The sequence below is a fragment of the Carya illinoinensis genome, chromosome 14, assembly GCF_018687715.1.
Source record: "Carya illinoinensis cultivar Pawnee chromosome 14, C.illinoinensisPawnee_v1, whole genome shotgun sequence".
Lineage (NCBI taxonomy): Eukaryota > Viridiplantae > Streptophyta > Magnoliopsida > Fagales > Juglandaceae > Carya > Carya illinoinensis.
Window position 1 is genome coordinate 9,924,186 of NC_056765.1, and position 21,343 is coordinate 9,945,528.

The window sequence follows — 21,343 nt, forward strand, 5'->3', positions numbered from 1 at the left end:
AGGTAAAACATGGACTGCCAGAATTTTTTATTTATTCAACTAATTGCGAATATTGATAGAGTAGATACATAGGTGGGTTTAGGTGTTGAGCAGAGTTGTGAATAGTAATAAAAATTAGGTAAAAAGTAAAGAATAATATTAAAAATAGGCGAAAAGTAATAATAAAGTAATGAATAGTAGTATTACAAATTCTTCAAAAAAAAAAAAAAAATAGTTGTATGACAAAGGCAAATACAAAGCATGCAGGCCTAGAAAATATATAAAGTATATTTGTAAAATATATATATAAAAAAAATTTAATATTATTATATTATTATATTATTATTTTTAGGAAGAAGGCAAACGAGCTAATTTGAGCGAGGGCTCAGAATACAAGTAAGAAGTCAAAAGCCAACTCCCGCAACCTCTAAAGGTCGTTCAAGGACGGAGCAAGCGGAGAGGAAAGATGTTCTTCCACATAGTACTGGAGCGGAACATGCAGCTACACCCACGCCACTTCGGCCGTAATCTCCGCGAGAACCTCGTCTCCAAGCTCATGAAAGATGTCGAGGGCACGTGCAGGTCAGGTCCTCTTTAATTTTCGATTTTCCTTTCTTTTTTTTTCTCGGTTTGGTACCCTAGAAAACTGGGATTCTTTTAAAACGATAATCTTAGAAAAGTAAATAGGGATATTTGAAGGATCATTTTTCTTTTAAAAAAAATGTTAAGCCACGGAATTGAAAGTTCTCTGTTGCTCCGCTTGGTTGCGGGGAACACTCATTCAAATGAGAAGCCCTATTATTCGTTTCCTCCCTTTGGCTCCAAAAAAGCGTGTAGGAAAATCATTTGAAAGCTTTTGGTTTCATTAATTTTGTTTTGCAGATTCTTTTCTCCATTACCACTTTGTTTCGATAATGCTGTATTTGATTGCAGGGAAAGCAGATGAATATGAAAATATAAGGTTAACAAAAATATATAAATAATTTACCTGCATTAATATGGGTTCAGGGATGGACTCTGTTAATTGTTGGTTTATATGTAAATGGGTTTTGGAATTGGGTTTCCTTATGGGTAAGATCCCTTATATCAATTTCGTTTAAAGCAAAAGTTTTTTGTTTTAACAGTATCATTATACAGAATCAACCTATAATTTAAAGGAAAAAAAAAAAAAACAAATGATTTGTATAGTCTCTTCTCTATTTCCGAACAAATAGACTGGATTACACCACTGAAGATTATCTTCCCTTATGCAGCGGTCGACATGGGTTTGTGGTGGCAATAACCGGTATAGAGAATGTTGGGAAAGGGTTGATTCGTGATGGGACAGGGTTTGTGACATTTCCAGTGAAGTACCAATGTGTTGTATTCAGACCATTTAAGGGAGAGATTTTAGAAGCTGTTGTTACCATGGTGAACAAGGTGTGAATCTGCAAATATGGATTACTTTTATTTATAACTTGTAAAAGGATATATCTAACTAAGTAGAATTCGCGCAGATGGGATTTTTTGCCGAAGCTGGGCCTGTTCAAATTTTTGTTTCAAACCATGTAAGTGTTACTTACCGTTATATAACATTGCTGCCTGAAAACTAGCTTTCTTTACGTTATATCCCACTTCAAATTATCTCTTTTTTAGTATCTTGTTGTCTTGTTATAAGAAAAAAAAAAAAAAAAGGTATCTTGTTGTCTTGTTGTTTTGTAGGGAGGGTTGTTGATTACCTTTCTCTTTTGTTGTATAGTCTGTGGCTATAATGGTATTTTGTTTCCTATTTCTCCCTAAACTGGCTCAAGTTTCTCCTTCAACAATCTCTTTAGACAGCTTCTATAGACTTTACTCAGTTTTCATGATTTTCTTGGATTTTTTCTCCCTCTAGATGGTTACATTCCCTGTATTCATCTTTTGAACTTAGATTGTGCCTTTTAATGAAGTTTGATCATCAGCCCAGTGATAGATGCTGGTGTTGCATGTATAGATAGATATGTCTGTGAAGTTGCAAGACAATTAAGGTTTCTCATCTTGTATAAATTCTAGTTGTTGGTTCTCAAAGCTTCTTAGTGTGTTTTCATCATTCTTGTGGGTTCACTTAAATGCTTTAATCCGTGATTATATCTGCTTTGATTGTTGCGCAAATATTACTATTCCATTCTTTGTTTTAGTTGATACCGGATGATATGGAATTCCAATCTGGAGATATGCCAAATTATACAACTTCAGATGGATCAGTAAGTCTTGGTTTTGACTTATTTTCAGAAGGAAACTTGATTGTTAATTTTCTAGTGAAGAATTGTATTCTTGACATTGAAATCTTGTTCTTCTTGCAGGTCAAGATACAGAAGGATAGTGAAGTGCGCCTGAAAATAATTGGGACTCGAGTTGATGCTACAGAAATTGTATGCCCTGTTCTATCATGTTGTTACCATTTGAAGCCTCAACTTGCTGCTGTTTTTCTAAGCAGCCGTAAAATTCAGCTGAGTTGGTTAATTTACTCAGAACTTCTCTTTCAGGGGAAGGTAAAAAAAAAAAAAAAAAACACTTAAAACGCCATTGAACTCTAGCTCAAATAATATTTTCTCTGCTACTAAAATGGAGTAGAAGGTGAGATCATGGATTCAAGATGTACTGTTTAAAAACCAACAAGAAAAGATGATGCAAAAATGTAAAGCCATACAGTGGCATGGCTAACGATTCAGTCCTTTATCAATTCATTAGTAGCAGGTTATAAAATTCTTTAAAATAATATATTATGTTGTCCTGAAACTCCAGGCCCTTGTGTTTTCTGTCTTTGGATGAATTGTTGGTTTTTGGGGATAACGGTGTAATCCTGTATGACTGGGTTTCCTGGGGGTTTCTTGGGGATAAGAGTGTAATCTGGAGAATATGTAAATGCATTTTAACCGGTTAAACCCCAGAAAATTCCATCTTAATTTCAAATCATATAAGCTGGAATTCAAAATCTCCATTCGGTGTTGAGTCTTTATTATAGAACTTTGAAGTGGATAGAGTCAATGAAATCTTAGGAGTGCAAAGACGCTTTAGAGACATTGATAGATTTTAGTGACCTTTTTGAGATAATGAATCTGAAATCCAGCTTTAATTTTTACATGTTTTCTAATATATTTTCTCTTTCTACAGTTCTGCATTGGTACCATAAAAGATGATTTCTTGGGTGTGATAAATGATCCCGCAGCGGCATAGCGAAGTTGCTAATGACATTTTCGGCGTGGAGGATGCTTTTTCCACAACAGCTTGCAAATATAATTTTTCTTCATGCTAATACACTCCTAGGACGATGATATAAATATTTGAACTGATTACTCTATACTGGACCAATTATATGGTACCATCTTTCGTAATTTGTTTTATTTCATGCATTGTATCCCTTTTTGAGATGATTGTTGGGGCTCCATCTCTCCAGATGCGTTTATCTTTCGGTTAGTAATGAAATTATCTTGACTTGAAGAGAAGAACAAGGGAAAAGGCTTTATAATGTGTCCTTCTTTCTTTTAGTAATATGATATTTTAGAGCGGTAGATGTATTTAAATCTGAAAAAAATATATTCATCATATTGGATTTATGTGTTTAAAATTTTAAACTAATGCGTCAAATATTAAGCTATAAATGCTTGGATTCAAGATGATAATTATTGGTGGGGTAAATACTAAGTTCTCCTTTATTGAGTTCTCTGTTAAATTTCAGTATGTTTTTGTTTGAAACCGAACCGTGAGGTAAAAAAATTAAACCAGTGTGTCATGTAAAAAATAAAACCGGCTTCCGTTTAGAATTTCTTATTGAACAAATGCTGAATGGATTATTAAGTTATAGCCTCATCATAATCATAACTAGGCATTCTCGCCTTTAAACAAACAGAATGTGAAGTTGTCTGACGATATTGTTCCAAAGCGAACGACGAGTAATGATGTTCGCTTACCTAATATTGGGATCATTGTTATGCTATAAATTGATATGATTTTATATAATATATTATGTAATAAAAGTAATTTTATAATTAATGTATTGCATCGATTATGTCAATTTATATATTCAATTTTTGAAGTTAAAATATTTCTCTAAAGTTAAACCCCAACACTAAGCAATTGGCAAATTGTCGCAAAAACATTACTTGACAGTATAATAATACATTCTCTGAAAATCCGTACAAAAGTTTAAACAACACAGCTCACCTGACCAAATATATCGATATTTCTATGTAGAAGTTAGATGGGAGAGTAGGAAGGAGTATTTAAGGACCTTAAAAATGTAACCTCAGTCTGGAGCAGACGACATCGTAATTCTCATGTGAATGTGATGTGGGCGCTTCACTCTCCCCACAATCTCCAATCGTCTTCCACCTCCACTCCTTTCTACTTCCCCACTCGCACTTCTTCGAGACCACCAATCTGCTCCCTCACCTTAAACCCTTCAAACCCAAAGAATACGGGCACAAACTACAACCAGTTGATACAGTCTTTATGTAAACAAGGCAGTCTCAAGCAAGCCCTCCAAGTCCTCCCTCACGAGCCCAACCCGACGCAGCATACCTACGAGCTCTTAATCCTCTCTTGCTCCCTCCAAAACTCCCTCTCCGATGGCCTTGACGTTCACCGCCACCTCCTCGATGCTGGGTTTGATCAGGACCCTTTCCTGGCCACCAAACTCATCAATATGTATTCCGAATTGGACTCAATCGATGACGCACGGGAGGTGTTTGATAAAACTCGTAAAAGAACAATATATGTTTGGAATGCTCTCTTTAGAGCGCTTACGTTGGCAGGTTATGGCCAAGAGGTCTTAGGTTTGTATCGACGGATGAATCAGATTGGGATTCCATCTGATAGGTTCACGTATACGTATGTGCTCAAAGCTTGCGTTGCTTCGGAGTGTTTGATTTCGCTTCTCCATATGGGTAAGGAGATTCACGCTCATATTCTGCGACATGGGTATGAATCGCATGTTCATGTTATGACTACTTTGGTGGATATGTACGCCAGGTTTGGGTGTGTATCCTATGCTAGTTGTGTGTTTGATTCGATGCCTGTGAGAAATGTGGTCTCATGGAGTGCTATGATTGCGTGTTATGCGAAGAATGGGAGCCCCTTTGAAGCTTTCGAACTGTTCCGTGAAATGATTCTTGAGACCCACGATTCAGTTCCAAATTCAGTGACAATGGTCAGTGTGCTTCAAGCTTGTTCAGCTCTTGCCTCATTGGAGCAAGGGAAGTTGATCCATGGTTATATACTTAGAAGGGGACTTGACTCAATCCTGCCAGTAATTAGTGCCCTTGTGACGATGTATGCAAGATGTGGTAAGCTTGAATTGGGGCAACTTGTTTTTGATCGGATGGCAAAGAGGGATGTTGTTTCCTGGAATTCTTTGATTTCAAGTTATGGGATTCATGGATTTGGGAAGAAATCAATTCAAATTTTCCAAGAGATGATTCAACAAGGACTCTCACCGAGTCACATATCATTTGTTAGTGTTTTGGGAGCATGTAGTCATGCTGGGCTTGTTGAGGAGGGGAAGATGTTGTTTGAGTCTATGGTTAAAGAACATAGGATATATCCTAGTGTGGAGCATTATGCTTGTATGGTGGACCTTCTTGGCCGTGCCAATCAATTGGATGAAGCAGCCAAGATTATTGAAGATATGCGGATTGAACCTGGACCTAAGGTTTGGGGTTCTCTTCTTGGCTCATGTAGGATTCATTGCAATGTGGAGCTTGCAGAGAGAGCAAGCAGAAGACTGTTTGAGCTTGAGCCTATGAATGCTGGGAATTATGTGCTCCTAACTGATATTTATGCTGAAGCTAACATGTGGGGTGAGGTAAAAAGAGTGAAGAAGCTCTTAGAAGCTCGGGGACTACAAAAGCTCCCTGGTCGCAGTTGGATAGAAGTTAAGAGGAAGATCTACTCGTTTACGTCTGTTGAGGAGCTTAACCCACAGATTGAACAACTCCATGCTTTGTTGCTTAAATTGTCAAATGAGATGAAGGAGCAGGGCTACGTGCCACAAACTAAAGCTGTTCTTTATGATCTTGATGCAGAGGAGAAGGAACGAATTGTATTGGGCCATAGCGAAAAGCTTGCTGTTGCCTTTGGACTCATCAATGCAAGTAAAGGGGAAACAATTCGGATTACGAAAAACTTAAGGTTATGTGAAGACTGTCATTCGGTTACCAAGTTCATTTCCAAGTTTGCGAATAGAGAGATTCTGGTTCGAGATGTGAATCGTTTTCACCATTTTAAAGATGGGATTTGTTCATGTGGAGATTATTGGTAGTTAACTTCATTTATCACAATAATTGGAAAGTGAGCATTTTCGCCAAAATATTTGAGGCTCCTCAAATGTATACGGACAAAGTTTGTTGACGATACCAAAGTTTGTATTTGACAATTATTTTACAAGCATCTTTCATTAACACTTCTATTCTTTCCCTTTTCCTTGATTAACTAGTTTATATACACTCTTGAGTATGTGTTAGAAGGCAAAAATGATCACCCATCAATGGTGAAAGATCTTTTTGACTGGGGAATCTACATCCTGAGACCACACTCCAAAGGTTTGTTTGTTGAAAGATTAAGCAAAAATTAAAAAATGTCTGAGCCCGGGTTCGAACCGGGGACCTCTAGTGTGTGAGACTAGCGTGATAACCAACTACACCACCCAGACGGTCGCTCTTTATGTATTAAATATTATCTTAATAAGAAAGAGCCACAAATTTCTACTCTTCCTTCAAACCCACAAATACGTTGCTCGTCTTCTTTGGCGGTCTAGTTTGGTTGGGGAAGGAATTGCAGGGAAACACCGAGTCCTCTCCGATTGAGAAGGGAAATTCAATATCATTCTCTGCAATCTGTCGTCTTTAAAGCTGCCATGGACGCTCGGCACGCATCCCTCGGTCGAAGAACGGTGCTGATCATTCGCCCTTCTTCATCATGCTTGTCTTTCGCTTTTAGTTTCCCGAGTTTCGTATTCTTTTCATCTGCTAATTTATCCTCTATATATATATATATATGTTTGTGTGCGTGTGGTCGTGTGTACACAGTTGGAAGAGATTCGTCAGAAGAGAGCAGCCGAAAGATTGAGCAAAACTTCTTCGGGACCAGATCTGAGCAAAGCTTCTGTTCCCACTGGTCTCTTTCTCCCTCTCTCGCTCTCAATTATATGAAGGTTTTCGTAATGTATAACTTTTTTCTTCTAATCCACAGATATTGTTGGGATGAAAAAATCAGAGAGCGCAAATCGACTCATGGAGGTAGGAACCGAGTTCTCCGTTCTCTTTTTCTTTTAGGTTTCATCATAGGGTCTCTTCATCTTTTTTTTTTTTTCCCTAAATTTCCCTCTTTCTATTTTTTTTTTTTTTTACGACATTATTTTTCCAATTTGTAGAGAATTTTGGCATTGAAAAAATTTATCGGTTTTTAAGTCTTACCTTTTGTTTGGTTTTCCGAAGATGGGGGCTTTGACAATAGAAATTTTCTTACAAAGAATTGAATATTGACAGTTTATTTCATTTTGCCAATGATGGCACTTACTGCCGGCCACCATTATATGGCGTGAAAGTTGAGCTCGTAACTTATTGATAACTGTTAAAAAAAGGTTCTGTTCTTTCATTGCATGTTGTAGGCAATCAAATGCGGCAGTTTGAAACAATTTTTCCTAAAATGGTGTTGGACTGGACGCTATGGAGAAGTTTAAATTTGGCCATATTTTGAGTACCATTTTGTATCATTTTAAGTTAAATTTTTAATACATACTAATTATCGTTGCAGACCGACGTCAGTGGTTTGGTATCTCAGCTACAAGACCTACAGAAGAAGAACGTGGAATTAGAGGAAGAGAACAAGACGTTGACTTCAAGGGTAAGGCTATATATTGGATATGTGTGTGTGGCCATATATATATATATATATATATTTCTGTATGTAATGCACAGCTGCGAAGGATTTTGATAATGAATAATGATCTGATATGTTTCTGTTTAAGCTTCAAACAAGGGAAGCTGAGAATGACATGCTACAGAAGCGTGTGACTGATCTGGTAATTGAAGGCCTTCATTATTCTTTATTTATTTATTGCATAGAAGGGTGTGTTGGTTAACATCGCTGTGTGCATTTCCACTTGTGTTTGTCATTGGTGGACACATTATACTTTGTTGGAAAAAGCATAAAATTTACTCCATTTTTTTTTTATTTTTCAGTCCACCAATTCTTTTTAATTCCTTTGGTTTGGGAAGTCATGGGAATGATCCACAATAATAATTTCTAGACAAGAAACCTAATTAGAATTTGAAAAAATGATTAGCCACGTGGCTTTGCTTTCATATGGTGAGAATCTTTTTTGTCTTCCTTTTCTAGGTGTACTACATTGTCTTTGAGTTTTAGATCTGTGCACTTTTTCCCATACATACATCATACCACCTGAAGTTTTATGTCATGAAAAAAAGTTCTAGATGTTTTGGTTCAGTTTTTCAACGTGAACAAGCTTTTTTTTTTTTCTATTCTTCTTGGCTATAAATTGCAGGAACAAAACACTGTACCATCTCTGAGAAAAGCTCTAAAGGATGTGGCGATGGAGAAAGATGCAGCAGTTGTTGCGCGGGTAAATTCCATGCACAATATATGTTCTCATTTCATATTTTTGTATTCCTTTCATTCTTCACCTAAAAAGTATCATATGTTAGTGTAGGAGGACCTTTCTGCCCAGCTTCGCATGCTCAAGAAACGGTTAAAGGATGCAGAGGAAGAACAATATCGAGTATGCTATCAGTTTTTATGTATATATTGGCATTGTCATGTTTGTTTCTTGCTTTTACCATTTCTCTTTCAATAGGCTGAGGAAGATGCTTCAGCCTTGAGAGCAGAGCTGAACTCAATACAGCAACAAGCAATTAATCCACTTGGTGGAATCAGCTCTATTGGAAATTCCCCAGATATACAAACCTTAGAAAAGGAGTTAGCTAGCTTAAAAACTGAGTTCCAGGTTAGACCGTCAGAACTGTTTATTTTTATTATCTTATCTTTCTTTTTATGAGTTTCTAATGGTGGTTCAAAACTTATAGCAAGTCTCAATATTGAGGCAGCAAGAGCAACAACGATTAGCCGAGGAGCAAGCCCGAACTTTAGCTCTCTTAGTTGAAAAGCAGGAGATGGAAGAGAAATTGACAGCTTTATCTAGAAGGGCCTCGGGTACCATTCATGAAAATTTTTGAACAGTTTTCCATTGTTCAGTCATTTTTTTTATTTCTTATCATTGACCTGTTCGTGCAATGCAGAAGAAAGCTCAGAAAAAGCAGCTCAGAAGGAGCTTTCACTGGTAAGAGAATTTCTTTGCTTGATGATCTTATTTATGGTAGTTGTGCCCATAATGATATCGACATAGGAATTTTTGACCTACTTCGTTGAAAATGTTAATTGGTTATTTGCAAAGAAAATATCTCCACTGCTGATCTTTTGGCAAGATCATAGTCCCAATAACCTGTGTGTTTTGATCGTTATGACTGAGCTGATGTTTGGCAGCTTTAGCCTGTATGAAGCACAGTATAACATAACCACTGCATTTGAACTTAATCCCACTTTTCCTAGTAGTGTCTTGCTTAATTGATTTGCTGGTGATATTTGTATCTACTTATATAAAAAAAATTGTATCATTGATTTATGCATCTAACGGGGACAGTGAGTGTTTTGGAGCTTCTGTTGTTCCATACTTTACTGCTTTGTTTTATTTATTTTTTAATATTGCAGGAAGACAAGGAGAAACTTGAGAAGCAGCTGCATGATATGGCTGTAGTGGTTGAGAGATTGGAGAGTAGTAGACAGAAGCTTCTGGTCGAGGTTAGTCTTACCCCTTCTGTTTTCCTTCATTAAAACACATTTTCCATGTGATGGCCAAAATATTTCATTATGTTTTTGTCAGATTGATTCCCAATCTTCAGAGATAGAGCGGCTGTTTGAGGAAAATTCTAATCTCTCGAGTTCTTATCAAGAGGCAATGGGCATAGCAGTGCACTGGGAGAATCAGGTACTAACAAGTGAGGGTTCTACACAATTTGGTTTGTGGAATTAGGGACGTTCTGATTGATGAATCACGTTCTAATTTCATGTAGGCATATCTTATTGAAAGATCATGGAATTTTTTCCCTTTTAGCTACAATGCATTAGTTCATTGCCTTTTTTTATGGATTAGATTGAACTGTTTTTTTTTTTAATCAGTAAACAGGAATTTATAAAAATTGCGTAGATTGAACTGTTTGTAATCAGTGTATATATTGTACTTATAAAAAAAATTATGTGTTACACTGGAGGATTTGAGTCATGAACTTGCACTTGCTGTTTTTAGTGGACCAGAAAGTGAGGCTCATATATGAAATGCATGCAGAATGTAAAACACAACACGTGGAGCCTCTAATGGTTGTCCTTTGTCATTCTTAGATAATTATGATTTTTTTTTTCATCTTGGGCTGCAAAAGCATATGGGAATTTTCTTAGGACAACAAGTTCATTATGATTCATGTGAACGCAAGTACGTTTTGGATTATAATGTCTGTCAGTGCATATTTAAAATGCATTTTAGAGGATATATTTATTTTTTTGGCCAGCCTCACATAAATCTGTGACCTGGTGTGTTGAACATAAACCATAAAGTTTGGGGAACAATACACTTATGTTTCCATATCTGATTTGATGGTACACTCAAATTCTTTGTGGAGATCTGGAGTAATAAAATGATGGATTTGGATTATTCAGTTAATAAAACTACTCAGAAATGGGGAAGGAAAATTTTTTATTGAAATCTTTGTAGACCTTTGAATTCAATGTTATATGCAAGATGGCAAAAGGTTCATTTTAGATCAATTTGCACTAAAGAAATGTTAACTATGAAGGCTTTTAAGGACTGCATAATCAATCTAGTGTCCTTCGAGAATCTATCTGCAGAATGATCAGTATTTTGATTCTTGAGTTTGTGCAATGTTTCATACTCCTTTCATTCCTTACAGCGGCTGTTACATCTTATTTGTCCATTATCTTTGTGGTAATTAGTCAACCATTGAGCTTTTAGGTTTAAACTGTTGCTAACACTAAAAAGGTATTCATGCTTTCCTATTGATCATTGGTTCTTGTATTTGCTAAGTTTGTTTAATTTATCTTTTTTTAAACTCTTTAAGTTTAATTAATTATTTTGAGAGTGGACATAATTTCTGTTGGTAATTGCTGTAGCATCGATGGTTTTCTTTGTAAAAGTTATAACCTGTCCAACACGTGACTTTGCAGGTGAAAGACTGTCTCAAGCAAAATGAAGATCTCCGTGGAACTCTAGATAAGTTGAGAACAGAACAGACTAAGGGCTTGCCTGGATCTTATAAAGATGGGGTGAACGAGACTGGTCCAGCACCTACTACTACTGAAGTTCTCTCTCTCAAGGTTAGTGGTTGATTAAAGGATACTGGGTTGCTTAATCCTTTCTGAAATGTGGATGTGAGTTAAGGTAGAGCAAGTCCAATACTAAACTTCATGAGAAAGCATTAAAACTGATCTGAGAGGGATTCCTCTTTGATTTTTGCCTCTCTGAAAATTCTTGCATGATCAGGGCTCTTGTCCTGTAATAACTTTGCAGTCTATTTGAATCCATGTTCACAGGTCCAACTTGCACACGAACAGAGCAAAGCAGAAGCACTGTCGGCGGAGGTTATGCAGCTCTCAGCCCGACTTCAACAACTCTCGCAAGCTTATAATGGTCTTGCAAGCCTGTAAGATCCCCCCCCTCCCTCTCTGTTCATCCATTCATCTGTTGTGAATTACATACGCTCCCTTGTTTAAACCAAAAAATAAATAAATAATTGCAGCTATAAACCAGTACTCCGGAACATTGAAAGCAGTCTCATCAAAATGAAGCAAGATGGTTCTGTGACCGTGCGGTGACGGCCAGATAGTGAGCACTCATGTGGTGATTTTTTTCATGAGCTCATCAAACAAGAGCATCCATGTGTAAAGGGTTTTAAATTTGTGTTTGGCATTTTTCTTTTTTCCTTTAGAAACAAAAAATGAGAGATGGCATGGCTTTCCAGAGGGATATGCATACTTGTGAGAAATTTTGTATTACAAATTTGCAATTCATATTTTTTGAAAAAGAAAAAATGTATTGGTAGAAACCACGATTACTGGCAGAAACTAGTTGCCTCATACTCTGCAGTATTACAGAATTCGAGCCTGAAAATAGTTTGATTAATTGGACAAAATTTTTAGGGCAAGTTTGGACACAACGAGAATTGTTAAAATTCTTAAAACTCTTCATAATTTATTTCCAAACATTATTTAAATATAAAATACTTTTCAATTTCAAATTTATAACTTTTTCATCTAATCATTAATCAAATACAAATTAATATAATTTTTACAAATTTCAAAATAAAACACAAAAATCATTAAAATTTTTATAAATTTCAAAATAAAAATTATATTGAAAATTATATTCAAATAATTTTTTAAATATTACAATATTTTTATTCTAGTTTTTCCTTCTTTTCTACAACTCTATAAAATATTTTTATTCAAACCATTTTATTGTTATTCACGACGTTTTGAAACATGCCCATAATATTATCTTTTTTAAAACGGGTAAACATTTTCTATCTGGCTCTAAAGGCAATTGTCCTCTCTACCAAAGAAACCAAGATCCCTTCATCTCAACCCAGAAAGGGGTGGAGCTCTCCCTCCCTCCTCCCCCTGGCTTGTCCAGCAGCTCTTGTATGGTTTATTTTTTATAAGTTTTTTTTTCCCTCGTTTTTTGTTTATAATAAGGAGAAGTGTCAATCTACTGCCTTCTAACCCTCATTGACCATCACGTGCTTGACTGCGGGCTTCCTTAGCCACCGATTTATCTCTTGGTAGAAACAGAATGCCAATTGGAGTGAAGCGTGAGCCACTCCAATTGGCATTGGTCTCACGCGTGACTCGAAACTACGCATGGGTTTTACGCACTTTCGCATCAAGGGGGCCCCTTACCACCACGCAAAATTTCCAGGGCCAACGACCTCAAATCCTTCAGACCAAACCATTCTTCTCTCTCCTAGTGTGTCACGTGGCTTCCATGCGCCACTGCTGTCCCAAGCTGTCATTTGCTGGCAAATTGATGCATCTTCAATTTGCTATCTCCCTATGTTTTTGCTTTTCCTAACCAAGAATCATGGAAAAGATGTAATGAAAATCTTTGGCAACCAGTCCAGACCAACAAAATACAGTACACAACTCTTCACTGTGATTCCTAGTCGCAAGGTTACAGTTTGTTTTGGACTGCGCCAAAACCACTTCAAGCAGCTTCCTATTGTGGGAAATGGGTGGGGATCAAATCATTGACCCTATATCTCTTTTTTTTTTTTTTCTTTTTTCTTGTGTTATATTTGTTTGTTTGGGATGAATGTTGGGGTCTCTTACCCTGATGACTACTTTATCACTATTAATTTTATCTATAATATGCTTGCTTAGAAAAAAAAAAAAAAAAAAAAAAAAAAAGGGAAAAAAAAAAGAAACATGAAATTGTGAAGTTATTTAATGGATTAACACTTGTCAAATTGATTAGCCTCTAGGTTGTACTTGTACATCAGGTGGTACGAGGGTGGCTAGGTAGGGGGATCTGAGGCACAACTATTTCCAGTCAATCAGAAGAGAATGAGGTCTTGGTGGGGAATTAGAACAATCATTTGTTTAAAGACCAAATGATTTTTATGTCAGACAACTACAGCCTGTCTAATAGTGTTAAAAACATATGCACCTGCATCAACATGGTGTTCTCAGCAATGGGTGGCATCCATTTCTCTGAAAATCATTCCTCCTAATGCTGCTTTAGTAAGATTATACCCGAAATCTTTAGAGGATTTCAACTTTTTTAAGGAATCTCTAGCTTTATAAGCATTATTGATGAAGCTTCACAGCATTTTGGCTTAACCTAGGTTAATTACTGTAGTTTCAATCATTTAAGGCTGTGTTGCATCCTAAAAGCAATTTTCTTGCATAGCTGGCCTGGCTGGCATGTAGCCATCGGTTTCCTTAAAATACATGATGGAAACCAGGTAATGAAAAAGCTTTGTACTAATATGAGAACAGGAAGAACATAAAAAGAAAAAGTTTCATGAGTTATTCTTAAAAAAAAGTCCTTAATTTATGCTAACAATGCTTGTTAGCCAAGCAATCATGTAATAATTAATGTTTTGGGAACCTTTTGAAGTGTTTATTATTGAACAACAAAGCCATAAGAAAGAAGTGTAATTGAGTTTTTGCTGCAGATCCAGTGATGAAGAGCAAAACCATATGTTTCTGCATCCCAAGCCGCAAGCACAAAGAAACCAACCATGGAGACTCAGGTAGTAGTTCTCCACAACAGAAAGCTTCCCATGACAAGCCCCGCAAAGGCAGCAAAACCAGAGAACATGCTCCTATGGCTCCAGGTAGTCACGCCGATAATGCTGGTCCTGATTCTGTCATAGCTGTTCCTGCAATGGGTGCAGGTGGTGATGGTAGTGCTCACGGCGGTGGTGTGGTTGGCGCCGGGTGATGCTACCGATAGTTTGTAGCTGTTGCCCTTCTGCTTCATTATGACTGTTGAAAATATTTGTTGTTTTTGAAAGGAGGAGATGACATGTTGGTTTTCTTTAATTACTTTCACATTTTTTTCCCTTTTTTTTGTTGTCTTTTGTTTTATTTTTTGATTGGAAAGATTTGAGGGAGTGGACTCTCTGTGGTGGATTGTGTAAGCTAGTGAAGATAGATCAAGAACCATGATTTTGTTTGATGTGTGTAACATTGTGTAATAAGAGAGGATGTGAATCTGGATTTTCAGTTAATATATACGTTTTCCCTCTTCTGTATTCTGTTGCTTTCCTTCATATGGCAGTTCATTTTCTCTTTACCTTTTCTTCATCCTGTGAAATTGCATTGAGAATGAATTATTGTAAAGAAGTCACACATAGAAGTAATCTAGCCTTAGTGGTGTACTTAGATGCAAATCCTTTAGTCTTGGCCTTTACAAAAATCTTATGGCTCCCTTAATTGTGTGGGTTGAAAAATGTTTGTATAATTCACATGCAAATAAGCATATTGATATATGAGAAATGATTTATACAGTTTTAAAATATGTAAGTTTACGCACTCCATTTGAAAAAAAGCAGATAAATGTAGAACACACTTGGAAAAACCCAATTGTTAATGGTGGATCCCACTTTTATTTCATAGGGTGTACACTCTAAAACTATATTTAGCATTAATTTTCATGCACAGACACATAAGTGACGTAAGCAATAATCACAGAAAAATGATAATTGCATCGTGAGTGTGCAAGTGCCGCATAATCATTTTTTTTAAAAAAATGAATAAATATAAAATCCATATGAAAAAAAATTAATTTTTTAATAGTAGATCCCACTGTTTTTCAAAGCACCTACACACTCCATAATTATATGTAGAAACATCAAGTACAACAGTATAACTACCTTAATAGCCCCCTTTTTTTAAATTAAAATATTTCCTAAGTTTTTTCAGTCCCCCACCCCCCCCCCCCCCCAAAAAATTATAATTCCCCCACCCCCCCCCCCCCCAAAAAAAATATAATTCCCACGTGCTTTTCAAGATTTTCTAAAATTTCTACATACATAGAAATGTCTCTCTCTCTCATTTTTTCCCATAGTTCCAAAATTTTATATAATTTCTATATTATCTTTTTTCTATGATGTGGCCCTTCAAAAATATTAAACTACGACATTTGTGAGAAATAATATACTTAATTATCTCAAAACCTTATAATTATACAATATTACACTTCTTAATATGAAATTTAAAGTGAAATAAATAAAAGAAGAATCATCTAAGGTTGATGAACTATATAAAAAATAGTTGAGAAATTTTATCCTCCAAACTTCATTGAACAAAAAAAGAATTTATTTAAGGTCTCAATTATAGTACTATACGCTTAAAAGATCACTTGATAGCGTCTATAAAGAAACAAATTGTAAATATTTCATTACAAAAAATAATAATAGATGAATTTTATTCTCCGAAACACTATTGTTAGAAATCTGAAATATATGTTTTAAAATTTTATTTCTACATGCATATAGTAAATTATCGAAATTTAATTTCTATATATAGTTATATTTTCATCTTTTTTTATAACATTAAGATTAAGATTTGTTTTATATAAATGTATCACACAATAGGAAAATTGGACCGCTCAAAAAAATTTCTGATTTTGCCACTGATGAAGTATCAACTAAAGAGTTACCTGATTACCCAACAGTAAAGAAAGGAAAATAAAAGAGAGGAATAATTACAATAGATGTTGGGCCTAATCTTAAAGCCACATATAGCCCAATTTAAAGGAGGCCCATAAGTTCCAAAGCCACCAATAGGCCCATATTAATCCAGTAGAAAAGCCCTAGGCTCCCAGCCCCCTTAACCTGTCTCTGTCTCTTATTTTTTTTTGGAAATCGAAGCCATGGCTACGGCGCAGCAAACAAAGCTCCGATGGGGAGAGCTGGAGGAGGACGACGGAGAGGACCTGGACTTCCTACTTCCGCCGCGGCAGGTTATTGGTCCCGACGAGAACGGGATCAAGAAGGTCATAGAGTACAGGTTCAATGACGACGGCAACAAGGTCAAGATCACCACCACCACCCGCACGCGCAAGCTCGCTAATGCCCGCCTTAGTAAGCGTGCCGTCGAGCGCCGGTCCTGGCCCAAGTTTGGCGACGCCGTCCACGAGGACGTCGGCAGCCGGCTCACCATGGTCTCTACCGAGGAGATCCTCCTCGAGCGCCCTCGGGCTCCTGGTTCATCTCTCTCTCTCTCTCTCTCTCTCTCTCTCTCTCTCTCTCTCTCTCTCTCTCTCTCTCTCGTACAATCACAGGCATACAACCATGCGCGCAAGCTCTCTTTTGCAAGTGGTTTAATATGTTCTAGTCTGTCTCCATTACTTGATCTGGGGTTTGATAAACTGTTTTAGAGCTTATTGGAGAAGCGTGGTATTTTTCTGTGTGGGTAGACTTGGCCTTTTTTTTTTTTTTTTTTTTTTGGTGGCGATTAGGGTTTTGGGTATTGAGAATTCTAGCTCTCTCCGTTTATCCTAAGAGAAAATTGTTAGGAAATTGCTTGGATAGAGTTTGGTTTGACAGGTTAAAGTTTCTGGGAAAGGGATTGTTAATTTTTTTTTATAAGTAGAAGGCATTGTTAATTTGAAGTTTGTAATGCAAAATTATAATAGATGTTTTAGCTAGGTTTTGTTTCTTTTGGCGGACGATATAGGTCATTTTTGGGGCCGATTATTATTTTGACTGTTGATTCACATAGTCACATGTTAAATTTATACAACATCCGATGAGTGGAGCTGGGAAATCTAATCTATTTATTGGAAAACTATCTCCCAGAAATGAAATTAGAAACCGCAATTCCCCTACTAACGTCTTGTATGTTCAAAAAATCACAGGACAAGTGAAAGATTCATCTGCTTAATAACTCAAGTTTTCTATTGTGTTTGAGTGAATTCGTGTTTTCTTTTTGGGGTTAAGATGCCTCCTTTTTCATGGGTAGGTGTAGTCAATGGGATACAACTTTTAGCATGTAGGAATTCCAGTTTTACGTACTTCCAAAGCATGATTGCTGAAATCTGGTAGAGAGAAGTATTTCGTGAGTACTTAGGGTATGAATCGTATGATAGAACAGGGGTTTGAAAGTAAAGTAGCGATTCATAGAATTAGGGTATTAATGGGCCTATTTTAATGGGTATAAGAACTGTTGTTTAGAGTGCAAAACAGCCGGCAGTACAATGAAATTGTAGGAGAGTGTGTTAGAAAAGAATGAAGAGTAATAAAGATTTGCAATCTTGCCCTGTTACTTTAAAACTTGAATTTTAATTGATACCACTCTAATTCATTCTAGTGCCTAGTACTTCGTTGGCTAGTAAGGATCCTTCTAGATTAAGCAAAGTAATTGTCTGCTTTAAATGGTCGAGAATAAAAGTGAATTGATGTAAAAGAAAAAGAGAAGGGGCGGGTACTCAAGAACCTCACATTCTGGTGTTTTTGGGGTCTGAGGATTGGGTGAAAGGGGACATGTTTCCCATCCGCACTCACTTTTCTGTAGACTGTAGGACCCAAGAGTGGACTTAAAGTGGATTTCTCCTCATTAGTTGCTCCGAGTTTTTGCTTGTACCCCTTGATTAATAAAAGGCAAAAATAAGGGAAGGAAGCACAATGTTCGAACCATGGATTTCTTTTCTCTTTCTTCAGAATTTCGGAAGTGCCTAGCTTATCAAACTCCTTAATATTTCCTCCATGGTTGTCCTCACTTGGATATGGCTCACCTCCTCTCTTGTTCTTTAGAGTGTTCAACAACGGTGCCATTTTGCTGAGAGTTAAAAGGGTTAATGATTCTTCAAAGGGTTGTGCACAAAGTGTATGTAACAAATTTAATATTGATTTCACTAATTTTTGTCTTTTTTAACAAGTAAGAAGTATACCACTTACACCAAGTATCCCATATACAAATTTAATATTGATTTCACTAGTATACCACATACACCAAGTATTTTTTTGTATGCTAAATATACACTTCCAAATGCATAGACCACTTATTTTGGACACAAACATGAGGTGTATATGAATAATTATCTTATTGTCTCAAGCAACCCGCCATAGACAAGTTATTTTTTTAACCTCTGAATTTATTTCTATTGGTACCATATTACTCATGGCTTCATTAGTTTCAAATCTACTTATATGTTGTTTTTATTCAACCCAAGTATGTGGCTAAGGGCTTTGTCATGTCTATTGACAACTTGGAAACCTTTACAGGTAGCAAACCAGAAGAACCAAAGGCTGGAGGAGACTCATTGGCTCAACTTAGTAAAGGAGGTGCTGTCCTCATGGTCTGCAGGACTTGTGGTAAGAAAGGTGACCACTGGACCTCAAGGTGCCCATACAAGGATCTTGCCCCACAGGCTGAGGGATTTGTTGATAAACCTTCTGCTGTATCGGAAGCCACAAACGCTGCTTCTGGGGCAAGCAAGGGAGCATATGTTCCTCCAGGCATGAGAGCAGGGGCAGAGAGAACCGGATCTGATATGAGACGCCGGAATGATGAAAACTCTGTTCGGGTCACCAACCTCTCAGAGGACACCCGGGAACCCGATTTGCAGGAGCTCTTCCGGCCTTTTGGTGCTGTAAGCCGAGTTTATGTTGCCATTGATCAGAAGACTGGCATGAGCAGAGGATTTGGTTTTGTTAACTTTGTGAACAGAGAAGATGCTCAGAGAGCCATCAACAAACTCAATGGTTATGGTTATGACAATTTAATCCTAAGAGTTGAATGGGCCACACCAAGAGCAAACTAGATCACCAGCCCGAACATCCCCGGCCCCTCTCTCTCTCTCTCTCTCTCTCTCTCTCTCATCAGCTTTTGATGACAATTACCTAGATTTATAATGAGACTTTTGGCAGGTCATGATTCCTTTTTCAATCTCTTTTCAGATATTTTTATGTTTGCTTGTCAAAAGGAAGAAACATTTGTGCCTTTTGGTGTTTCAAATTCATGTACAAGGTAATTGATAAGTTATTCACTTGGTCGATGGTTGTGAGACTAGCCATCCAAGATGGTGTTAATTTTTACTCTTCATTCACTGTGTATTGAATGATGTGAAATCTTATAGGATGTCATGGAAGATGAGCATCCTATTTCAAGCCAAAAGAGGGAAACTTAGAGTTATTTCTAATTCAATACAATTATTTTATTTTTTAAACTTTTTTAATTTATTTTATTGTCATAAAATCGTGATTAACCTTTATATTCCAAGGAAATAATACACATAATCCTCTCAATTTACCATCCAATTTATGATCAACCTCTCAAACTTTGAATTTCACTATTTAAGTAGGAACTAGGAAATATCGATAATGATTCTTGCACTGTTTGATTTCCAAGGAAAAAAATAAAAGAAAAAATTCTTAAAACAACGAAAAAGGGGATGGAATTTCAATGGATTAGAGTACGATTAGGTTGCACGATTATAAATACCCAAAATGCATGTTTGGTAATTTATGATGTACATTAGGAACTAATTAATAAAATTACAAAATATAAATACCCAAAAGTTAAATTTAGATTCACATTTTTATGAGTAATACTAAATACAATTATAGGGTGTGCAAGTTACACGCACTCCTTTTGAAAAAGAGTAAGATCTACTATTCAAAAATTAATTTTTTTATTTATATAAATTTCATATTTAGGGCTGGTTTAGATACTTATACCCAAATTATCTCATTTCATATAACTATTACAATTTTCACACAAAATATAATAAATAATTCAATTTTTTCAATCTCAAAACAAAATTAATATTAAAAAATTATATAATAACAATATTTTATTTAAATTTTAATAAAATATCTCATCTCATCTTAACTTTGTAACCAAATGAAACCGGGTGTGCAAGCTCCGGTCACTCTCTTTTTTGAAGAGAGGTTTACTATTAAAAAATTAGTTTTTTTTTTTATATAAATTTCATAATTATCTACTTTTTTTTAAGGGAATGCGCGAGACTTATATATTTTAGAACTACAAATATCATTTTTCATTTTTTTTTATTAAAAAATGTCTTAAACATAAATTCTTGTTCACAAATGTCATGCTTCATCAAACTAGCAAGTCACTACTCATTGGCACATTGATTAGTGTCTGTATTAATAATAATGTTATACACTATACTACCATCTCATTTGCATCTTTATGATGTTGTACATTTAACACCATTTGATGATAAATAAGTATGTAATAAATAATCATTCAATAATGATAAACGTGCCATATTTTATTTATTTAGATGCAAATAGAATGATAATATCGTATATATAATTTTTTCTGTATTAATTTGAATTTCTTAATTTTCTTTACTAAAATAATAAAAATCGTACCTTTAAAAAACTTAATTTAAAAAAAAATAAAATTGTGATTCATGTAAAAATGAAAAAGAAAATGGAAATCAACTAATTATTTTCATTTTTTTTACTAATTCGGTCATGAAAAAATATTGTCAAATGCTAGCTATCATTTTCCTGCCACGCGTCAAAATACCACGTACCCAAAGGCCAAAAGCACGACAATCATTGCCAAATCCCTTTCAGCTTTAACCTTTAAGCTGGATGGCATCATCTTCGTCTGCCAACTTTAGAAGTGTACAATCTAAACATGTCATCTCCACACCTTTTCTGTCCTTTTGATTCTTTGAATACATTTAGAGAAATACTTTTTGCAATCAGTAAATACAATCAGCGTATAATTATGGAGAAAAAATAAATTAATACGAGATCTACATAAAAAAAAAAAT

General features: G+C 35.9%; 4 protein-coding genes and 1 non-coding gene across 5 annotated transcripts; 4 read left to right on the plus strand and 1 right to left on the minus strand.

The window, feature by feature from the left end:
• Nucleotides 1-344: 344 nt before the first annotated feature.
• Nucleotides 345-3,443, plus strand: LOC122294365 (DNA-directed RNA polymerase II subunit RPB7). The gene is made up of 6 exons (XM_043103040.1): nucleotides 345-561; nucleotides 1,233-1,398; nucleotides 1,476-1,526; nucleotides 2,136-2,201; nucleotides 2,301-2,369; nucleotides 3,112-3,443. Exons 1-6 carry the CDS (start codon nucleotides 446-448, stop codon nucleotides 3,172-3,174), a joined length of 531 nt encoding a protein of 176 aa, XP_042958974.1. The 5' UTR covers nucleotides 345-445; the 3' UTR covers nucleotides 3,175-3,443.
• Nucleotides 3,444-4,190: 747 nt separating this feature from the next.
• On the plus strand, nucleotides 4,191-6,397 carry LOC122294379 (pentatricopeptide repeat-containing protein At3g46790, chloroplastic). The gene has a single exon (XM_043103072.1). It carries the CDS (start codon nucleotides 4,286-4,288, stop codon nucleotides 6,254-6,256), a length of 1,971 nt encoding a protein of 656 aa, XP_042959006.1. The 5' UTR covers nucleotides 4,191-4,285; the 3' UTR covers nucleotides 6,257-6,397.
• Nucleotides 6,398-6,572: 175 nt separating this feature from the next.
• TRNAV-CAC lies at nucleotides 6,573-6,646 on the minus strand. The gene has a single exon. It is a non-coding gene; the product is annotated as a tRNA-Val (tRNA).
• Nucleotides 6,647-6,720: 74 nt separating this feature from the next.
• Nucleotides 6,721-12,144, plus strand: LOC122294380 (paramyosin). The gene is made up of 15 exons (XM_043103073.1): nucleotides 6,721-6,886; nucleotides 7,023-7,110; nucleotides 7,186-7,232; nucleotides 7,750-7,839; nucleotides 7,964-8,017; nucleotides 8,501-8,578; nucleotides 8,666-8,734; nucleotides 8,810-8,959; nucleotides 9,039-9,165; nucleotides 9,252-9,292; nucleotides 9,721-9,810; nucleotides 9,893-9,997; nucleotides 11,248-11,397; nucleotides 11,614-11,723; nucleotides 11,820-12,144. Exons 1-15 carry the CDS (start codon nucleotides 6,851-6,853, stop codon nucleotides 11,893-11,895), a joined length of 1,311 nt encoding a protein of 436 aa, XP_042959007.1. The 5' UTR covers nucleotides 6,721-6,850; the 3' UTR covers nucleotides 11,896-12,144.
• A 4,269-nt stretch (nucleotides 12,145-16,413) lies between these two features.
• Nucleotides 16,414-19,632, plus strand: LOC122295089 (eukaryotic translation initiation factor 3 subunit G-A-like). The gene is made up of 2 exons (XM_043104134.1): nucleotides 16,414-16,793; nucleotides 18,813-19,632. Exons 1-2 carry the CDS (start codon nucleotides 16,460-16,462, stop codon nucleotides 19,349-19,351), a joined length of 873 nt encoding a protein of 290 aa, XP_042960068.1. The 5' UTR covers nucleotides 16,414-16,459; the 3' UTR covers nucleotides 19,352-19,632.
• The last annotated feature ends 1,711 nt before the right edge of the window (nucleotides 19,633-21,343 follow it).